The sequence below is a fragment of the Chrysemys picta genome, chromosome 22, assembly GCF_011386835.1.
Source record: "Chrysemys picta bellii isolate R12L10 chromosome 22, ASM1138683v2, whole genome shotgun sequence".
In the NCBI taxonomy this organism is placed as follows: Eukaryota; Metazoa; Chordata; order Testudines; family Emydidae; genus Chrysemys; species Chrysemys picta.
Window position 1 is genome coordinate 1,163,325 of NC_088812.1, and position 20,872 is coordinate 1,184,196.

The 20,872-nt window shown below is 55.1% G+C and overlaps 2 protein-coding genes across 4 annotated transcripts in view; one reads left to right on the plus strand and one right to left on the minus strand.

The window, feature by feature from the left end:
- Positions 1 to 20,872, plus strand: part of LOC135977035 (uncharacterized) — a 348,641-nt gene that overhangs the window by 161,710 nt on the left and 166,059 nt on the right. The gene's annotated exons all lie outside the window — the stretch shown is intronic.
- On the minus strand, positions 38 to 20,540 carry RAVER1 (ribonucleoprotein, PTB binding 1). 3 transcript variants are annotated; one of them, XM_008176014.4, is made up of 15 exons: positions 20,232 to 20,493; positions 16,167 to 16,233; positions 14,655 to 15,124; positions 13,148 to 13,339; positions 11,676 to 11,805; positions 10,895 to 10,995; positions 8,806 to 8,889; positions 6,604 to 6,715; positions 5,830 to 6,074; positions 5,490 to 5,583; positions 4,466 to 4,608; positions 4,168 to 4,248; positions 2,745 to 2,873; positions 1,916 to 1,999; positions 38 to 1,799 (listed from the first exon to the last, which is right to left on the minus strand). In XM_008176014.4, exons 1-15 carry the CDS (start codon positions 20,442 to 20,444, stop codon positions 1,653 to 1,655), a joined length of 2,292 nt encoding a protein of 763 aa, XP_008174236.2. In that variant the 5' UTR covers positions 20,445 to 20,493; the 3' UTR covers positions 38 to 1,652. The 3 variants fall into 3 exon arrangements, with proteins under 3 accessions (XP_008174236.2, XP_008174235.2, XP_008174237.2); XM_008176013.4 differs by having other exon boundaries at positions 8,806 to 8,892; XM_008176015.4 differs by lacking the exon at positions 8,806 to 8,889 and having other exon boundaries at positions 20,232 to 20,540.

Sequence of the window (20,872 nt, forward strand, 5' to 3'; positions counted from 1 at the left end):
ACACATTTTTACAGCAAGTATAGAAAGGGGACAAGGCTCGATATAAATCTCTCTTTACTTTGGAAAGGCAATGTCCAGCTCTCGAGGGCTTGGAAGCCCCACAAATACAGCAAGCCAGACAGCATCTACAGTAGAAACATGGTAGCAACTTTATAAACCCCAAATCAAGAGAGGGTGGGGAGTCTCTATACAAACAGACCTGCAAATCCCCCCCCCCCCCCGCCGAGAGAAAACAGCTTATCCATGGAGGCCAGCAGGACCCCGGCTTGCTTAGCAGCTCTGCCGCCCGCTCGACTCTCTCAGCTGGCTAGCGGCTCGGTCCCGAGGCATTAACCATCCCGTTCCCAGCAGCACACACCGTCCAGGGCTTGAGACCCAAAGCTGCCAGCATTCTACCACATTGGCTCAACTACATTTAATGCCATATTAAAAATGCAGCTGGAGAGAGGGTGCAAACGGCTGAACGTCTAGTTCCACACCAAACACAAGGGCGGCCTCGTGTCGGATATCACGAAACCACAGCCGCCCTCCAAGCTTGGTCAACAGGAGGGGGGAGGCAGATCGGCTTCCTGGGAAGCAGTGTCCGGAGGCTGCCGGGCTGCAGGAAAAGCAGGTCTGTTTGCCGCGCTGCAGCTGGCACCTACTGCAAGACTCAGCAAAATAGAAATCAAGGAAAATGTTTGACTCCCCCCACCCCAAAAGAAACTTCTAGAACAAAAGTTCATGCCCAGGAGGGAGAAACTAAAAAAAAAAAAGGAATGACCAGGCTCAGCGACCTTACAGTGGACCAAGATTCCTGCTCCTAGCTAGTTAAAAAAGGAAATAAAAACCAAAGCATGAATTAAAAAGGCAACTTACAAATCTCATTACCAAACTAAAGTGTAAAACGTCAGCATCTGAAGGGTTTTAAAAAAAACAAAACAGAACAGGAATTTGGAGAGGCAGGCGGGGCCTGAGACCTGGAGCTCAGCCTAAGCCTCTAGGGAGCGCTGCATCCCAGATGCAGCTCTGAAGGCTTTGAGCAGGGTGGGGCCAGGAACCAGGCAGATCTGGAGTCCCACGGCGTAACAAGAACGCTGTACGTGTATCCGAATCGCTGCCCCCTAGATCACCACCTCTGCGCTACCAGAACATCCAGGCTCACATTACGGTGAGCAGAGGGCACCTGCTGGAGTCAGTTACATTCCTCTCTCTGAAGCAGCAGTTTAAGGCAGGGAACATGCATCTCCCTCGGACTTACTGTCCTCTCAGGATTGTTTGTAGGTTCCCAGTTACTGCAATCAGAATACAGCACGACTCCAGCAGGTTCCGCCCCACAGAGAGGCACCGAGCAGCAGCAGCAACAGGGGCCACGGGGGTAAGCTTTGTCCTCCCCCCGCACAGTACGTTTTCAGAGTGCTTGCCTCCGCTCCGGCTGCCTGCAATGCAGACAGGTGCTGGTTCTGGAACGGGGGGTGAGGGAGGGGGGGGGGGAGGAGGGTAATTGGAAAGGCCCATCCTCCGGCAGGAAGCCTGTGGGGCTTCCCACCCCGCTCAGAGAAGCCAAGTCTTTCTCACACACGTAAAAACCTCAAAATCAAGACTAACGTTAAAAAAAAGTTTGTACAAGATTTACACGCGATGGGGATGATAGTGCTTCAGCAGGGAAGGGGTTAAAATATCCTCTTCCGCTTCAGGTAGGAGTCTGCATAGTGCCCTCCCAGGCCCTGAGAATGCTGTCCGACGTAGCCGCCCTCCGGGCTGGGCTCTGGGGATGGCAGCAGGTGGGAGAAGGCCCGTTTCTGGCCCCCGATCGGAGTCTGGAAAAGACAGTGGGAAGTTGAGCGTCAGGGGACTGGCAAAGCACCCGGGGAGGGGGGAGTGGTGGTGTGCAGGTCGGTAGCAAAGCTCTGCCCTCGTCCCCAGAGCTACTCACCTTGGAGTGGGAGCCGTGGGGATGGCTGTTTGGTCCCAAGCCCAGGATATTGTCCCCGGTGCCCACAGGTGGCATCCCTACTGCCTGGAAGAGAGAGGAGTCGCCACTGATGTCCCTGTTTACCAGCACTGCGTGGGGCCCACAAGCACCCTGCAGTTCCACTGTCAACACAGCCGCCTGCCATTCACGGGACCCAGCAGAGACCTATTCCCACCTCGAGGGGGCTAGCATTCTGCGCGCACATCTGACCATCTCTCCCCTCCCGCTAGGGAACGGGGCTGCAGCTGCAGCTCCTGGCGTGCGACCCTAGTGGCAGATTTTATGGCACTGAATGCGACATCGAGACAGTAGGGAACGTACCCATTCTCCTCCAGGGAGCAGCTGGCTCAGTGAGTCTTACAGGAAGGGCCGGGCTTCAAATATCAGGCCATTTCTAATCACTCCTGGCTGAACCTTCACCCCAAAGGGAAGGTACCAGCCTCCAGGTCACATCTTCACGCCACCCCTCTGCCTTGAGAGCTTACAACTGGCCGGCTTGCTCATCCGCCAGGCGGCCCCATTTCATGGCAGCGCCAGAGCAAGGCGAAGGCCTGGCCTTTTCTATTAAAAGCTAAGACCCCACAGCCACTGTAAAACCCCGGCTGTGCAGAGCCACCGCAGGTTGGGATCTGGGTTGGTCTCCCCGCCAGGAATCACCAAGCCGCCTGGCTGGATCTTTGAGTCTCCGAACTAGCGGAAACCCGGGTGCGAGCGAGCACACCCGTCTGCTCCCTTAGCAGCAGAGAGCCCAGACACTCCCTTCCCGGCACACGCAGAAGCGACGTCTCACTTTGTTCAGGTGGCTTTGTTTAAGCCCAGCTTGAAGGCCACTGGTGAAGTAGGAGGTTGGGGATCCTGAGTAGAAGGGCGGCAGGGGTGGCCCCAAGCTGCTCCGCTCAAATCCAGGAGATGAAGACATCTGGAAGAGAAGCGGCTCCGGGTCACAAGCTGGATCGAGGCTCGGTCCAGCCCCCCGGAGGCAGAACTGCAGGCTGTGCCTCCGTGCTCTGCAGCGTGGAAATAGATCAATGGGTGTGTCTACAATGCGGTCCAAGACCCACCGCAGGCCTGGGTTAACTGACTTGGCTTTGGGCTACAGGACTGAAAACTAGCGTAGATGTTCGGGCTGGGGATCCGAAACCCCGCTGAGGGGAGGGTCTCAGAGCCAGGGCCCCAACCCAAATGTCTACACCGCAATTTTCACCCCGCAGCCTGAGTCAATTGACCCGGACTCAGACTCTGTGCCACAGGTTTTATTGCAGTGTAGACGTACACAATGAGACCAAATTCTCTTTGGCGCAAAGGACACAATACCCCCTCTTGCTCAGGGAAGGGGGGCTGCTGGGCGGGATCCCGCTTGAAGCAAGCCCACAGGACTCGTGGAAAAGCAAGAACATGCCACCGTGGAGCCCGAAGGCCTGGGCTAGCCGAGTATAGAAAGGTGTGAGGCTAGGGATTGGCTAGTGTGCTCTAACACACTGGAAATCAAATGTCGACAAGGCAGCAGGTACCTCCCCCCGGCTCCAACAAACCCCGCTACAGAGATGGTATGTCCCGTCTGCACTGGACTTTCCAGCGTGTTGGCTGGAAGACACTGGCCAACATGACCTAACAGCCCCCTGCTCTGGGCAAGGCTGACAGCTGTTCTCTGAGCAGCAAGCAGACACATGACCGACTTTCTGGCCAGCCGGGAATGGTATCTGCACTTGACAGCTTGCCCCGAGGAGATCCACAAATCAGGCCCTTGTTATCGATACCCTCATGAGCAGCCATGGACACACGGGACAGGCAACTGCCTGGTGCCACTGTGGTACTGATCAGCTGGGCAAAGGTGCTGGGAGAAGCATCCAGAAAGCTGTACAGAGCTGCAGGGCACACGCAGGGCAGAACTCCACAGAACCTGATGCATGCCACTTCTAGTGACCCAGGCAGGCTCCTCCCACACCCCTAAACCAGCCAACCAGGGAGCCCCAACAGCTGCAGGCCACACCCCCAGATAGAGGCCGTTAACCCCAGAAGCTGCAGGGGTGAAGAATGGGAGAACTGGGAAGGCAGAGACTGAAGGAGCACGCGAGGGGCTGGGGAGAGCTGAGTCTCTCAGAGCTGCCGGTCCAGTGCATTGTAGCCTAGGAAGAGGAGGGTTCAGAACCCAGCCGGTTGCACTCCGAACAGCCCCATGGCTCAGCTCCTAGCTGAGCACCAGCAGAAGTTACCTTGTGCCTGCTGTGTCCAAATCCGCCCAGGATGGGCCCAGCGTGGTCCCTCGACTGGGCGTACATTCGGGATCCCAAGTCCTTCCAGGAGACAGAAAAGAGCAATAGGCATTTCCAGAGGCCAGAACACAAGATCAGGTGGCTCAAGGGTGTGCCTGACCAGGCAGGGAGAAAACCGGAGAAGAGCAGGCAGGACGCCTGGGTTCTGTTCCCTGCTCTGCTGCTTTAATACCGGGAGGACTCTACTCGTCCCAGCTGACGTCTGGGCTAATGCTCTGTCCTGCCCCAAGGTACTTACCGGCTGATAGTCAAAAGCATAGTTGTCTCCTGCCAGCCCGGGAGAGGGCAGCGATGGGTCGGCCATGGCGGGTTGTGGGATTCTGGGATTGGAAACATTACCCAGCACTCCCGCCTTCAGATTAAATGCTTTATTGGCACCACCTGCAGAAGAGCGTTACTCATTAGCACCAGGCAGATAGCCAAGGGCCCAGCTACTCTGGCTCTGTTACAAGGGAAATTACTGCAGGCTGTCCCATTACGCAGATGCACTGTTTGGCCCAGCCCTTTGCCCCCAGGGAGAGGCAGCTCTCCTTGGAAACTCGCAGCCCTCGGGATTCCCTTCCCCCGGACGCCCCATGCCTGCTAGAGGGACAGTCCCAGACAGTACCGTCGCCCCGGGGGGCATTAGCAGTGTGCTGGAGACTGAGCCTGACCTCGCTTCAGTAACGCGCACAAGGCAAAACTGAAGTCATTTGTCCCTCTGGCCTGCCATCCACGGAGTTTAACCCCTAAGCTCGAACACCGCAGGATCTCTGCCCTACCCGAGTCCACCATGCTGCCCTGACTAATGGCTGCTCCTGCTCTTGGCTCTGACACCAACTGCCCCTGGGCAAGTGACTTCGCTTCTCAAGTGGGGACCCGCGACCCCGTGCAGGAGGTCAACAGGCGACGTCTGCCCCCACCCTCATTCAAACTGAGTCTCCCAACCGGCCTTTGCCTGAACAAGCCAAGTGCTAGGTCCCAGGCTGGCCTGTGGTAGCACTGGAGATGCACGTTAGCAGACTCCTAACGTCACCGCTTGAGTGACAATCCCTCTCCCACGTGCAAACAGGCAGTGAGCTGAAGCAGCAGGAGTCTAGCCCTACCCCCCCAGGTTTGCAGGCCGAGACGTGGTCTAGTCTGCAGCCCTGCTCTGGTCCCGGCTCAGGTTCAGTTCTAGCCTTGTCCGCCCCTTTCAGGGCGCACTTCGTTGAAGAGCCATGCTGCACGACACCCAAGCTTTTCCTACTGCCAGTTTAAAGGGGCAGCCCCCGCCAGCTCACCTCCCAGGCTATTTGCAGGAAGAAGGCTGTGCAGGTTTAAGTAAGGGTTGAGAGGAATCTTGAAGTCTTTGGGCGGCTCCCCCAGCAGCGAGACCTAGGAGAGAAGGAGTCCCGGGGATTAGTGCGGCCCCGAGGCAGGCCGCTCGGAGGAGCGTCAGGAGGACAGGAAAACGCACAGGCCGTTCAGACTCCTGCCGGCCGCTACGTTGCTTTGCCGGGGACAAGAGGCTGGAAGTGTTACAGACTTAAGGATGCACCGAACAGACTGGGGAGCAGGCAGTATATGGGGAGTGGGAAGCGCTTGTTCTAGGTGGACTTTGAACACAGCTGCTCTTCTTACCCCGTTCTCCATCTGCTTTGGTTTCTGAAGTCCACTGATCACCGATCCCAGGATGGAGGTGGTGAGGCCCGGCAGGGTTGATGGGGTTCCAGGAGATGGGGTCAGCTGGGACACCTGCGGCCCCATTGCCGAGTTCTCTCTCTCTGTCCCCACTGGTCCCTGGAAGGATGCCAGGGGCATGCCCCCCGAAGGCAGGATCGGTGACTTCACGTGCCCCTGTGTCATGTCAGCAGGCAGAGGCCCCCCTGGGGAGAGGAGATGCCACCGCTTTACAGACCGTCACTCAGCAACCTCTTCCACCCTCCCCTTCGCCCACACGCCCGCATCTGAGCTCGGCGCCCAGACACCTGCTGCTAGGGTTGGGCAGCCTCCTCTGCAGGCCCACGCCAACGGCTTCTACGCCAGAGAGGGCGGAGGGCTCTGACCAACACCCGATAAATCTTAACACACCCCAGGGCTTCCTAAAGGGCTCTGCCCTCCTCCAGGGTTATCTGCAGACCAACACGCCAGTGCTTTAGACCCCCGAGTCAATGCCAGCACAGCAATCTCCAGTGACGCGCATGGCAGCTACTTCTCCATGCGCGAGGCGGCACGGTGAACGGGCAGCGCCCAGGGTGGCAGGAACCGCAAACCCCAGCGTCTGGGATGCGGCACTGCACAGAGAACCGAAGCTGCTCTCACGCGAGCGGCTGCAGCTCTGCCCAGCATCCAGCACATGCTGCAGGAATCACGACTCCCGAGCAGTCGGCTCGTGCCACAAACCCACAGCGTTACCTGAGGCGAGTTCTCCCAGCAGCGAGCTTCCAGGCTGAGCCGGGGCGGTCGCCAACCCCAAGGTGCCGTGCTGTAGAGAACTGAGAGGAGAGTCCCCCAAGATCCCGGGTTTCTGCAAACAAGAGGCAGGTTAAAGGCCAAGCAGAAGGCACAGCGGGAAACGCGGTTAGTATGAAATACCAGCGGTGCAGCCAAGCAGTGAGAACATTGCAAGAAGCCAACCCAAGCAAATCGGCGCCTACGGTGCCACTCCACTCTAGGCCCTGCACGAGCAGTTCATGCAGGGGGCAGAACCTGCAGCGTACTAGCCTGCCACGCGCTCACTAGCACGTGCACATGAAGAGTTCCCTGGAGCAGCGGTTCTCAACCAGGAGCACATGTACCCCTGGGGCACGCAGGGCTCTGCCAAGGGGTACATCAATACATCTAGAGATTTGCCTAGTTCTACAGCAAGCTACATAAAAAGCACTGGCCAAGTCAGTACACACTAAAATTTCATACAGTGACTTGTTTCTACGGCTCTCTGTGCTATGCACTGAAAGGTAAATACAAGACTTATTCCAATTGATTTATTTGAGAATTACATGGTAAAAACGAGGAAGCCAGCCATTTTTCAGTCACCGTGGCCTGCAACACTGGTATTTTTAGGTCTGATTTTGTAAGCCAGTCGTGAGGTGAAACTTGGGGGGTACACAAGACAGACTCCTGAAAGGGGGACGGTCGTTGGAAAGGTTGAGAGCCGCTGCCCTAGAGCCCTTGGGCCGGCTGTTTCCAAACCGAGTCGACCCAAGCGCGCTGTACCAGGGTCCACATGGACAGGTGGTGCCCTGCAGTTACACCGCAGCTTGCCACCCGCTATCGGTTCAGCCAGAAAAGCCCCTTGATGTGCCCTGAAATAATCTGGGCCCTACGCAGTCATGGGCAGGACGTTGGCCCGTCACCCTCACCAGCAGAGCTGGCCATTCCAGAAGAGCAGCGGGTGGGGAGGCCGGGCCAAATCCCCGATGTCCGGTTGCAGCCGGGGGATCTTGTGCTAAGGAGGTGCTGCGATCGCAGTCCAAGCGCACCCCTCCCAGGTAAGCAGGGGTCGGACACAGGAGGCTTTGCACATTTACAGACGGGAGGGGAAGTTGGAGCTTCCCAGGAATGGAAGAGAGGACAGAAGATCTGGCAGTCTGTGCATGCTCAGGGACCCAACGCGCTGCTGCAGAGAGCAGTTCTAGCTAGCGCTTCCCAAGGGAATGGGCTGGAAGCTCAGCTGGCAATGGAGTGATCTCAACACAGCACAACTTGCTAGTGTAAGCTCAGTGCAAGCACTCGCTGGCTCTCTTTTCCCCGGAGAGGGGCACACCACAGCCGCGGCTGGTCGTTCCAGAGCACTATTTCCATTTCAAAGCTCTCCCTGGAGGGGCCGCCAGGGAGACGGGCTGCAGCAATTTCATGGCTCTTTAAACAGACAAACCACTGAAAATAGAACCAGGCTAGTCCCACGCCGCGCCCTCCCCTCTGTCCAGGCCGCTTGCTTCACTAGAACCAAGGGGCCAGCTCAGCTCACCCCGAGGCCTGTGTCACTAACAAACGGAGACATTAACACTGGCCAACAGAACCAACGCTGAGAGGCCCAAACCCGCCAGCCACAAGACCCGCTTGTGCCACTTATTCCACAACACGGAACTCACGGTGCCGCAACGGAATGCGGTCACGGGCCTGGTTGGCACACGCTCTTCCACCGGCAGAAGCCCTGCTTAGGTACCAGCCCATCTGCCTGAAACCCAGTTACCTGAGCCTTACCCATGAGGCAGAGAGGGGCTCCGCTCAGACAGGTACTACCGAGCCCAAAGAGATGACCTGCGACATGCCCACCCCAGAACCCCCTTACAGCCCTACACAGGCCCCTGGATCCAGCCTGGAGCTTGCTTCTGTGGCCGTGCAGTGGCAAGGCACCATTGACTTCCATGGCAGGAGGGTCGAACCCTAGACCAGCAGTAAGGAGGTGACAGGAGAAAGTGGGACAGGTGGGGGTGTCTGCCCCCCAGGACAGTGCAGCATACACACCGCTCCTTGCTCCGTGTGTCACAACCCAGCCCTAAGGGCAGCGCACGAGTGGAATTCGGAACAGGCCTGAGGGTGCATCTGGCGCTGCGTCTCCACACACACACACACACACACACACACACACACAGGAAGCCCTCTACCACTCACGTGGAGTACGGCCTGGTTCTCCTTGTTCTGCAGCAGCTGCGCCCACACCTGGTTCTGCAGTAACAGGGAGCTCCCAAGCAATGCCTTCTGGGGCAGAGAGCAAAGCAAAGACAGACAGACCAGAAAGACAGATCACTTCATGAACCAGGGAGGCTAAAGGAGCAGATGTTAGCTAAGAACAGCTGGAGTCTGCATTAAGCCAGCCTCCAAATGCTCAGATTGACAACAGCCGCTCTGGGGAGGTGGGGGACGCCGTCAGGAGCAAAACCAGTTCATGAGGGTGAAAGAGAGCGAGGCAAACAGACAGGAAAGTGTAAGGGGGCACTGCAGGGCGCCACTGACAGAGATGGCAAAGAGTTTGGATTCAGTTCTCCAGCTGTAGGTTTGGCGGGCAAGGGCTCAAGGCCAACGTTTTCGGAAAGTCACTCAGTGTGTCTGTGTGCGGGTGCACACGCATGAGAGAGATTTGTGTACCTGACCAGAGTTATGGGAAGAGTCAGGCCCAAGGGCATCTCAAACTGGGCACACAACATAAGAACAGCCACACTGGGTCAGACCAAAGGTCCATCCAACCCAGTGTCCTGTCTTCCGACAGTGGCCAATGCCAGGTGCCCCAGAGGGAGTGAACCTAACAGGTAATGATCAAGTGATCTCTCTCCTGCCAGCCATCTCCACTCTCTGACAAACAGAGGCTAGGGACACCATTCCTTACCCATCCTGGCTAATAGCCATTAATGGACTTAACCTCCATGAATTTATCTAGTTCTCTTTTAAACCCTGTTATAGTCCTAGCCTTCACAACCTCCTCAGGCAAGGAGTTCCACAGGTTGACTGTGCGCTGCGTGAAGAAGAACTTCCTTTTATTTGTTTTAAACCTGCTGCCCATTCATTTCATTTGGTGGCCCCTAGTTCTTGTATGATGGGAACAAATACAATAACTTTTCCTTATTCACTTTCTCCACGTCACTCATGATTTTATAGACCTCTATCATATCCTCCCTCAGTCTCCTCTTTTCCAAGCTGAAGAGTCCTAGCCTCTTTAATCTCTCCTCATATGGGACCCGTTCCAAACCCCTAATCGTTTTAGTTGCCCTTTTCTGAACCTTTTCTAGTGCCAGTATATCTTTTTTGAGATGAGACTACCACATCTGTACGCAGTATTCAAGATGTGGGCGTACCATGGATTTATATAAGGGCAATAAGATATTCTCCATCTTATTCTCTATCCCTTTTTGAATGATTCCTAACATCCTGTTTACTTTTTTGACTGCCGCTGCACGCTGCGTGGACGTCTTCAGAGAACTACTCACGATGACTCCAAGATCTCTTTCCTGATTAGTGGTAGCTAAATTAGCCCCCCATCATATTGTACGTATAGTTGGGGTTATTTTTTCCAGTGTGCATTACTTTACATTTATCCACATGAAATTTCATTTGCCATTTTGTTGCCCAATCACTTAGTTTTGTGAGATCTTTTTGAAGATCTTCACAGTCTGCTTTGGTCTTAACTGTCTTGAGCAGTTTAGTATCGTCCGCAAACTTTGCCACGTCACTGTTTACCCCTTTCTCCAGATCATTTATGAATAAGTTGAATAGGATTGGTCCTAGGACTGACCCTTGGGGAACACCACTAGTTACCCCTCTCCATCCTGAAAATTTACCATTTATTCCTACCCTTTGTTCCCTGTCTTTTAACCAGTTGGATTCAGTGGCCACTTCTGAAAGTCTGGCTGTTATTCAGCTTCTACTTTCACAGAAGGGCCTGTTTATAACTGGGGGAGGGGGGGGTGAAATTTCACCCCACTCCCCTGAAGCGGGATGTAGCTAGAAAGGAGGGACAGCCCCATGGTTAAAGCACTGCTCAGCCGCAGAAGAGCTTGGTTCTACTCCTGGCTGCAGCAGACTCACGGAAGACAATTTGTGCCTGGGTTCCCCAACCTCCCACCTCCTAGGGGTGCCGTGAGAATAGATTTGCTAGTGTTCTTGGGGTGCTCAATTGCTCGAGTGACGGGAGCAATAGAAATACAGAGACAAGCACCAGAAATTCTTAAGTCTGAAGCAGACTTCCAGGAGTGTCTTGTGCGAGTACCTGCTGTGCTTGCGTTTGGTTCTGCAGAGCTAGCTGAAGAAGAGCTGTGGAGAGGGCTGGGTTGGTCATGAGCGGCATGGACGGGGGGGCCCCCAGGATTCCTGGGAAGAAAAAGGAAAAGACCATTTTGGTACTGGCTGCCAAGACACGGACAGGGCTGACTCTCGCATGGAGGATGGCGGCACAGGCCCTCTAGCAACACGGCATTGGCCACAGCGGGGCAGAATGCCTTGTTCCCACCTCCGCCTTGCTCTGCATGGCTCCCCCAAGTGACACGATCCCTGGGCTAGCACCATGCAAACACAAACAGGGAGTCACGTGTGCGCCGTGGCAGCGCTGCCAGCAGAGCGGAGAATTCGAGCAGGCCCCGGACGAAACGGGAACGAGCCTGGAAGCGTCAAACCCCTGGGCTCCTTCGCAGCGTACTTAGCTCAACAGGAGAATGTGGCTGGCTGCTGGCCAGCCTCTCTGGAGCCCCACAGAGCGTTACAAGCCTGGGCTTGCTACGGCCTAGCTGAACAGGCTCAGCCTCGAGCCCGCTCTCTGCTCCCAGCCACGGTCGGTCGTTTTCCTTCTTATGAAGGAGCAGCGCAGTCACCCAGCTCTAGAGCGACTGTGACCATCGGTACAAACCTCCACCTGCTCCCGCGGTTAGAGAAGAGTCAGCACAGAGGGAATCTAGCTGTCTGGGGAGCTTTGGGCAGCACTCGCAGTACCCCATGGGCCCTGTTCCCTACAACAGGGACACCAGGGCTGTAGCACCACCGTTACTCATTCTTACCCTGTTTTCCACCAACGGCTCCGTGAAGTAGGGGGTTGAGTAAGAGCTGGATCGAAGCGGGGTTCCCCAGGCTGTTAAGAATCTGAAGGATATTTGGCTCTGGAAGGAGCCCTTTCCCACGATTAAGCGCCTTAAAAAAAAGTTGTAGATGTCAGAGTCTGAATCTCCCTATTCATTATGGCAGCATCCAGAGACCCCAGGCAGGGTCGTGCCAAGGGCTGTACACACAGTGCCAGAGCACACAGGTATTGAGGCACCTAAACATGCAGATAGGCGTATTGTAATCCCATTCGGCACCTGAGTGAGTTACGCACATGATCCCATTGACTTTCCACTGGAAATCAGGTGCCTCGCCTGGCAAAACCCCACCACCACCACCCAGGCCCTCCCTGCAGCTCCAGGAGCCTAAATACCTTTGTCAACCTGGCTCAAGAGGGTTTGACATTTGTTCTGGAACGTGATTTGAAGGAGCCCGTGGGGGAGGGGAGAACTCAGCGGAAGCTAAGAGGAGTCTGAATTACACAGCTGCACTTGACAATGGGAGCTCAAGCTGTGCATTCAGCAGGAGTTTGGGCGAGCACCGGAAGAGGGTTGTTAACCCCAGCACGAAGCCAGGTCACCAACAATGGTACGGGAGTGGCCAGGGATGTCAGGTTGGTGTTTGTGATGGAATAGTTCAGTGCTGGAGTTGTAAAGCAAATATACGCTACTCTTTTTGAGAGCTGGATCCGGGCTTCAGATTGAGGAAGAAATTGGGCTAGTAATGATTGTGACCTAACTGGATCACATGGAGCTAACAGCTTTCACTACCCAGCCTCCCCTCTCTGCAAAACCTCACGGGTCTTTTAGTATCTTCACTTGCATAGGAAGTGAGTATTTAGAACATGGAAGTTGCAGGACGCTGGCCCGCAAGGAAGGTGGGACATTCTGCTTGCTAGACAGGAACTGAAATTCCAGAGCTCGGTACATTTTACAGTCCACGTCTCAGGTGCAGAGAGACAGGGCGGATGCTTTGTCCCCTCTGAGCCTGGAACGTGAGCATCAAGACTCTTCATACAGAACAGCCTGTCGGTTTCTGAGGTGACAACACTGCCGTGTTAGATTTTCCTGCTGTGAACAGTAACTCCCACTTTAGCAGTAAGTTAATTCGTGTCCTGTTTCCTTCAGTCCAGCGGAGGCTAGCAGTATCTGCACTGGCTTTGCACACAAACTGCCCCTTGTAATGAACACTGGATGCCCACAAGCTGTAGCTACAGGCTACAGAAGGAAGCGCTGTGGGCAGAGAGTTGTTGGAACAGGCAGCGTGCCAGAAGTGTGAACTAAGACAGCCTGTTCTAGGCTGGAGCTCTGGCCTTGGAAAGGTGCAAGGAGCAGCCCCTGGGGGTCTCCGGACAGAGCCGTGAACAGACTGCGGGGGAAGGGGGAGGTAACGGCACAGTTTGCCTGAGCAGGGTTGGATAAGTGAGCCTTACCGTGGCCTGTGCAGCTATCAGGGCGGCCAGCATGCTGCGCCCAGGAGGGCCTGGGGCACAGAAGGAGACGCGGACGTGGTTCCCAGCGAGCGGCAGGCCATCTGTGGCCTGCTGGACCATTTCTGCTATCTCTGCTGACTCATACTCCAGGACTGCAAAGCCTTTCAGCTGGCCATCCTGACCATACGCCAGCTGCACAAAAACAAGGCAGTGAAAAGGAGGCTTAGCACAATAGGGACAGGACGCTGGCTGCTAACGCAGGAAGGCCAGAGGTGCCGTGTGCTGGCTGGTGCTGGCAGGGCCAGGGGCTTTCAGACCCTTCCGGCTGCGAATTTTTCCAATCCACATCCAGACCATTGGAAACGTAACGCGCCTGGATCTCGGGCCTGGGCATTGGGACCTTACGGTGGGCTCGAATGGAGCTCAAAGCCCTGGTCTGAGGGTGCCACCTCATCCAGGCACTCCATGGTTTCGGGTGGGATTTTCAAAGGGATTTGGGTACCCAACTGCTTTGGAAACCCCTTCTTTAAAGGCCATGCCTGCCTCACAGAGCCAAGCTTCGCCAGACTGGTTTAACTGCAAAGCATTTAGCTTCACGATCTTTTTGTTCCTTAACGCAGGGAGCCTCGGATCATTTCCCCTCCCTTTCTTCGAAGGAAAGCTAGAGGCCGTGAGCCGGATGGCCACGTCCCAGCACGTGGGAGCAGGTACATTCTAGAGGACTGAACAGACACTAGCCCGATGGCACAAGGACAAGTCATTTCCACACCAGTGTCAGGAAGCCAGATGGCACTTTCCAGTGGGACACCCCACAGGTCACTTTCAGGACTTACCCAGACACGCAAATTTACACTTGTTGTTTTCCTAGTGAAAGGCAAGGGCCTGAACCTTTACATGAAAGATCCTAGCTAGGGAGGGAACCCCCTAACCTCACTGCCTTCATTAACCTTGGCTAGCTTACCCAGCCAGGAACCGCCCCAGGGCGAGATCCAACCTCTCCCACTGACACTGGCCCTGCCAGCCTGCAGGGAGCCCTTCAAAGGCAGCGCTAAGGCGTTCAGGGTACAGACCGTGTCTTCCATCTAGGCCAGGTCTGCACTGAGAAGATCTGGCTGGCTCACTAATCATAGAATCTCAGGGTTGGACGGACCCTCAGGAGGTATCTAGTCCAACCCCCTGCTCAGAGCAGGACCAATCCCCAGCTAATGGCCACTGGGGTGGGATTGTTTTATGGCTTTTTTTATTCCAGCAAAAGCCCTAGCGCAGACGCGGTTATACCAGAAAAGGGGCTTTTGCCGGTCTAGCTGACTTCTTTCAGGGAACCAGCAAACGCTCTTTGCCGGCGTAAGCTGGGTCTATACCAAGAGGCTTTGCTAGAATAACCACTCTGGCGAGGCTTTTCTAGTGCAGACTAGGCCTCAGCGCATCCTACGTGCTGTACGGGGCCAGGTCTCGACACCACCATGCAGACACAGCATCAGGAACACCCCTGGGCTGAGCTCCTCACCTGGCAGAAGGTCGGGGCAGAGACGGCTGAGAAGACCTGTCTCAGCTCCTCCAGGTCACTGTAGTTAGGGGGTAACTTGCCCACACACAGGCACTTGGAATGAACCAGGTCTACAGTCAGCTGGTTGACATCGGTCCAGTGAACATACAGGGTCCGCGTCCCCAGCTGTTTGCCCAGCAGCTCGGATTTTGCTCTGGCTGCCGAGTCCTTTTTCATGTACTCGACAAAACCGTAGCCTTTGGAGTGGCCCGTCTTCTCACTGTACACCAAGAAGCAGCGCTCCAGGTTTCCAAAAGGCCGAACCAGCTCCTCAAACTGCTGTTGCGTGTAGAGCTGGGGGAGGTTGGCAATGCACAGGAGGGCGTCGGTGGGCTGCAGCTGCACAGAGATCTCCTTGTCCCGCAGCTGGCTCAGGTGGAATTTCTGGATGGCCGACTCGGCCTGTTCCCCATTCAGCAAGGTGACAAACGCTGCAAACAGAGACGTTAGGACAAGAAACCCTGCAACCCAGCAGCAAGCACCTGGCTAGCGCATCACACCTTCAGCGCCATTCCCACCCCAACTCCGGAGTCACACTGCATTGGCCGTACCCACACATCCAAAGCCACGCACAGTCCTAGCGGCTCGAGATTACTAGAAAGGGCTCAACTCCCCACGAGGCAGTCAGTCACTTAGACGGTCGGCTAACAGCATGTGCTGTATCATACACTCATGCTTTCTATCAGCCTTCAGGACAAGGCGGAAGTCTTGGTCTAAGCACTGGAACATTGTAAACAATATTAACAGTCTGCAGGTGTCCTACAGGCCCAGACGCTAGCACACCATGTCCTAACTCCCTGGGCTAATGTCCCAACAGGGAGGAGACTGGGAGCATCCAGCGATTGCTAGCAAGGCCCAATACGTAACGGCAGCAAGAGGCTCAAGCCATTCGCATCCCAACCTCCACCTTGACACTCGGACGGACGGTGAACGGCCTGGGGTGAATGGCCCAGTCACCTCATGCAACCCCACAAGCCTTTTCTGTCCACGGGAACCTTTAGCCGCACAGATTGTACAAGTGTCCGAGAGGCAGAGCAGCTGCAAAGTGCTGCCTTGATGAGTCTGCAAGGAGAGTCAGGGGCTGGCTTGACCGAAAATCCCTCAGGTCAGCACTGCACAGGAGAAGCAGTCCTGTGGGTTCCATAAACCAATACAACCCCATGTTGCATGAGCAGCGTCTGGTGGGGCTGTAAGCCCCACAGCCCAAGTTTCCCGACAGAGGACGTTCGCCCCCTCGCTAATAGGATCCAATGTGCACAACTGAAGGAAGACCAACCCAAAGAACAGTCCCACCACGGCCAGAGAACAACATGGCAAGCTGTGCTTACTGAGGCAGATTAGCACTCGCACACAGCACCCTGTGGGTGGGCTGCATGTCCTGGCATAGATTAGTCTCAATCTGAGAAGAGTCAACATTTAAATAGAACGTCCCCTTCGTGAGAGACTTGCTCTCTGCAACAGAAGCTTACTCACCAGTCCCTTTGTATTTGTCCACAAAGCAGTACTTCAGTTCATAGTCGCTCAGCAGATCATGAACCTCCTGCATAAACAAAGTCAACGAGAAATCAGCTCCCAAGGAGAGAAGTGACATTACCTCCTAAGAAGAGCCTCACCTGCCCTCCATTCCCAAGCTGGCAGAATTCTCCAGGACCCTAATTAGCTAGTGGGAAAGGGCAGCAGGTCGTACCCCCAGCACAGCCAGGGAGAGCAGAGTCCGTCAGCAGCAGGGCGGACTATAAAAACCAAACAGGGCTGGTTCTCACAACCACATTCCAGAAGAGCTGATGGTCTCGGGCATTTCCTGCCTCAGAAATACTTACTTGCACTTGGGCAGATCTGGGTTACACGCCTAAGTAAACAAGCCCGACGGAGCATACCTCAGACTGCTCCAGCTAGCCAGTTTTTCACAAAACTGGTTTTTAACAACTCCCTCTGGTTTCATGGGACAACTGAGATCAAGGCAAGACCTGGGGCTGGCAGTCTGAATTGGGAGCGCCACAGAAAGCCACAATCTGGCCTTGCTGCTGCTACTTCAGTCCTTGGGTTTATAAGTCACAGAGTTCAGTCTGGACACAAGAAATTGCCCACTATGCACATTAGATTCATTTTTACCTCCTGAGACACCTCTCCTAGTCTCAACCCTAGAAGAGCGTAGAGCCCCTAGAAAAGTGATAACACTCCGTCTGAGTTCAGATGCTCCTATGCACTGCCTGGTTCCCAGGGTTACCCCTCAAACATGATTAGTTTCCATTACAGCAATGACTGGTCTTTCAAATCAAGGAGGCTTTTCTCCATCTTCATAGCACGGGAAGGCAGGTTTGACACTGCTGCATGCTCACGGGGCGTGCGATCCGTGCCTTTGCTGTAGTATTTAGATTGAACGCTCGCACTCCCACGTCACCCCAAGGGCAGTGCTCTGGAATGGGTACGTGTGCAGTGGAATTCTCCAGCTGAGCGAACAGGGGCCAGCTGGCCACAGTCAGGGAGCAGGCCTGGGAGCTGGGCTTTGTCGTGGAAGGAGTGGCTGTACAGCGAGTTGTTACCGTGGACCTAAGTCACTTAGTGGGACAAAACCCAATCCGCCCCAGCAAGGGAAAACAAGATGCAAACTGAGAAATCCTGCTGCTGATGCCGATCCTTTTAACATACAACGTCACACCCCTGCGGCTGACGTGTAGTGAGCACTCAACGTTGCCGTTTTGTCTGCCTCAGAGAAACATCCCATTCCAACGATATAGCACGTGTGTCATCCGAGTGGCACAATCTCATCAACCCAAGCAACAGCCAGCCTATTTGCCAACACAAACATTGGGTGTTTTGCCACAGCACTACCCTGAAGTTACACACACTTCTCCTTTCAGATAGGCATCTTCAAACCAGTGAGTTAATATCCCCATGTTACAGCTGCCCCAGGCAGCAATTTCATGTAACGCTTTGCACAAGACTTTGCCCTTCTCTAGTAGCTCCCAGCTAAGCAGCGCAAGTAACTTATAAACTTTGAGCTTTCCACGCCCCACAAGCAGGTGGTTCTCGGTGTTTTACAGATAGAGAAATGGAAGCACGGAGAGAGATGACATAACTTGCCCTAGATGACATTGCAAGACCATGGTAGAGCTAGAAACAAAGCCCAGAAATCCTGATCCTGGCGCCCTGCTCCAGCCACGAGTGTGACTACCTTCAAGAAAACCCACACGCAGAAGTGGATGAGCGAGCTTGTGTGCGCAACGCCAGCTTTCACAAAGGAGCCCTAAGCTGCCTGAGACATTCCAGAAAAAGCACCGTCCACTCCCCTTCCAATGCAACGGGAGGGACTGCTCCTTGCTCCGTTTCTTGTGAGACCAATTACACATGCTGCTGGAAAGCCAGGCCACCACACTTTGGAGGCAATGGACAGCATCAGGAAATCAAGTGATCCGGCTGAACAATGAGAGCAGGTCATGGGATCAAACCATTACCTGCTGGCCTGATGAGCTGATTCTGTGGAACGACAATAGAAATGTGTTCACAAGGATTTCCTGCAAAGTCCCATTGTCCTTCCTAACAGCCAGGTCACCTCATCCAAAAGCCCATGCAGGGAGCTGAATAGAAACGTTAGCCATCCTGAAGAGAGGACAAGAAAGCAAGGTGCTTTTATGGCACAGAGCCCTGTGTTGCTTCTTACGCAGGAGATGGTCTACGAAAGACTAAAGCTGCGTTATATTTTGGAGCAAAAGTAAAAATTCACCGAGTTCTGGGTTTTGCATCAACTTGAAATTCAGACCAATTCCAGTAAAAGATTGAGGATTGTGGAAATTGACTGGTTTGCACCTTGAGTAATGCAACATCTCCAGTTTCACAATGAAACAAGGCGCTATTGACTACGTTTCTCTTGGTGTTTGAGGGTTCACTTGAACCAGATACTCAGGTGATGAGACCTCATGAACTCTAGTTGTTTGCACAAACACCTGAGAAGCAAAAATCAGATTTCCTACTCCCTAATCAGGATTGGAAAAAAATCAGTCTGATTAGATGAGACCCGCTTCTCCTTCAGAGTTTTTGGGAGTCAGTCAGTTTAACTAATCAAAACTAAGCAGCAACTAAATTATGAGAAACACGCTTGTCTAAAACGAAATACTCTATACCACACAGGCATAGCCTGCAATACAGATTTAATTTCTTGTCCAATAAAGTGAGGAAGAAAAGACTAATATAATTTGGGGAGACAAGAGTGGGCTACAGAAAGGCAGCCTGCCACCAGATCAGAAGCAAACAGACTTGGACACGCAGTATAAAAATCCATTTCTATGGTGGTGCCTCCTCCCAAACCGAGTGCCCCTGCACTATTTAACTTTAGCAACAATTATAACCCTTTAGCTACCCGATACACTGAGAGACTCAGCATTTGAATGCTGGCTGGCTAACTTTCCCAGGAGCACTGGGCAAGTCAGTTCCCCTCTCTGCATCCCAACTGCAAAACAGGAAAACAACCTGCAGCAAATTTGGGGGTTGAGAGGGTTAGCTGATGTTTGTAAAGTGCTTTGAGGCCACAAAGTCCAATTTTTGTGGGTGTGGAGAGAGTAGGGTGTCACTTCATGTCTCAGCCAGGGACCAAAGATTACAGCGACACAAGCCAACCAGCACGGGATCAGCAAATAGCATCAATGGCCTGTTCAACTCTACTGCTGCGTCATCCAGGAGCTGTTTAGAGGAAAGATTCTAATCACTGCCTGAGATATCAACTGAAGTTTTATAGTTTAAACCAACAAGGAAGCAGTTGCAGGCCACATGAACATCCAGGTGACCCTGGTGAGGAGTCAGGGATCAGACCTGGACACCAGAAGGGGCGGGGGAAAGGAGACATTTGTCACACCCCTCAACCTGACCTCCCGTTACAGCTGAGGGGCTGTTCCATGAGCTAGGGATAAGATAAAGCTTCACCTATTTCATGCTGTTACTACCCCTGCTTCTTAATCCAACTCCTCCCTCTCCATCTGCATGATTACAGCCCACAAACAGTCTCCCCCCCCATCCCTAATTTTCCCTGATTGGTCACACTCATGGCCCAGCCCCCCCCCCCCCCCCCCATCAACGCACCTCTGGAACTCACCAGCTCTTCCCCCCCCCCCCCCCCCAGCCATCACATCCTCACCCATCCCCTGGTTGATCACATTCCCACCCAGCCCAGCCGAACACCAGGCCCCCAGCTCAACCGAGTCTGGTTCAGCCTCCCCCCTCCAGGGGCTGGGTAGTGACGTTTCCAGTCCCTGGTCCCCACTCACACACCCCCCGCGCCTCCGTTACCTGTTTAGTCACGTGTCCGGCTCCTCCCCCCCCCCCCCCGCATACTTGGCTGGTCACGTCCCCGGGTACCCCCCCCCCCCGGCTCGCCCCCCCCGGTACCTGGCTGGTCACGTCCCCGCCCCCCCCCGCGGCTCGCTCCCCCCCCCGGTACCTGGTTGGTCACGTCCCCGCCCCCCCCCCCGGCTCGCTCCCCCCCCCCCGGTACCTGGCTGGTCACGTCCCCGCCCCCCCCCCCCGGCTCACTCCCCCCCCCGGTACCTGGTTGGTCACGTCCCCGGGCAGCCCCCGGATCAGGACCTTGCGGCGGTTGCGGAACTGGTGCGAGCTCCGCTCCAGGCGGCTCCGCACCTCGGCCGGGTCCAGCGAGGGCAGCTCCTCCTCGGGGACTCGGTCCGGGCCAAGCCCCGGCTCCAGCCCGGGGGGCTCCGGGCTGGGGACCGACGCGGCGCCTGACACAGACACCACCGCCATCTTGGGAGCCCTCCGCCTCCTGAGACCATAGAGAGGGAGACGGTCAGAAAAGAGCGGCGCCAATATCCCGCCTCCCTATTGGGCCATCGTAACCCCGCCCCTCCACCAGCATCCCACACGCCCACTGGCCAGCGGGATAACATCCCGTCTGCTCATTGGCCAGCGACAGAAACCACCCGCTAGCATCCGCGCTTCCCATTGGTCGGTAGAGCCCACCAGCACTAGCATCGCGCTGATTGATTGGGCAGGGTAGAGCGAGCCTTGACTCGCTGCTGCTGTGATCCCCGCTGCCCCCCCAGTGACCCCTGTCCCCCATTGCGTCACTAAGTCCCCCCCCTGACTCGAGTACCCCCATCCACCCCTCCCCCACTGACCCCCCACCACAGCCAGCCCCCCCCATCCACCCCTCCCCACTGACCCCCCCATCC